Raw genomic sequence first — 881 nt, forward strand, 5'->3', positions numbered from 1 at the left:
GGGTGTGTTCCTCTTTCTTCTCTTCTTCCAAACTCCTTTTCTAATGCAGCAATCGGTTATTTCGTGACACACACTATGATACATCCAGAGAACTCTTTTCTCCCACAGACATACATCTTGGCGGAGCTCGGAGACTTGTCCCAGAGGGCAACAGGCGGCGAGCATCGAGGTTTCCCGCTGATCAAGCAATACACAGGACTCGTGGAAGCCGTTTCCTGCCTCAGCTACGAAGACCTAAACCAGGTGTTTACTCATCTGGGAAGAGAGCTGGTGGAGGCGGTCGACGGCCATTCCGGATTCGATTTAGTCAACGTCAATCTCTGGAAAATGTGAGGAATTCCGATGGATGGAATTAGCAAAGTGCGAAATGTATATGCTCTGTTTAATCGTTCGGGAAAATGGTGTTAACGGGAATAACAATTTGTTTTTATACCTATTTTTTAAGCAAATTTCCTTTTCCAGTACCGTCTTCCAGCAAACGCTAATATCAGCAGGGACAGAACCAGCCTTGAAGCTTATCTTAAACACCCTAAAAGACGAGTCACTCCCAACGTCGGAGGGAACTGTCCAGCGGCTCTTCGCTCAACTGCCGATGACCATCAAAACGCCGACGCTCATGCCGCAGATTCTGGTGAGTGCGGCAGGACCTGCGAGCTCGTGCAAGTAAGCAAGGCAGTCAGAGCAGTGTTACGGCTGACGTGTTGACAAACAGTGAAAGGACAGTGTTTTACCTTATTATACAATACTACATCTATTACGTTTCTTACGGATTTTCTGCATTATTTATTGGCATGATTATTGTAGAGGAGGTGTTGAGACTATAATACGATAGGGTCATGACTTACATAATGCGAAAGAAACGAAGAGAGAAGATACGTACC

At 45.9% G+C, this 881-nt stretch overlaps 1 protein-coding gene across 1 annotated transcript in view; it reads left to right on the forward strand.

Moving 5' to 3' along the window:
* Positions 1-881, forward strand: part of LOC119588210 (hemolymph clottable protein-like) — a 24,837-nt gene that overhangs the window by 11,541 nt on the left and 12,415 nt on the right. The window contains 2 exon segments of the mRNA XM_037936911.1: positions 109-329; positions 463-631. Of these exon segments, the coding sequence (XP_037792839.1) occupies positions 109-329; positions 463-631 (390 nt within the window).

This window comes from Penaeus monodon, chromosome 23 (genome assembly GCF_015228065.2).
Source record: "Penaeus monodon isolate SGIC_2016 chromosome 23, NSTDA_Pmon_1, whole genome shotgun sequence".
NCBI classification, from domain to species: domain Eukaryota; kingdom Metazoa; phylum Arthropoda; class Malacostraca; order Decapoda; family Penaeidae; genus Penaeus; species Penaeus monodon.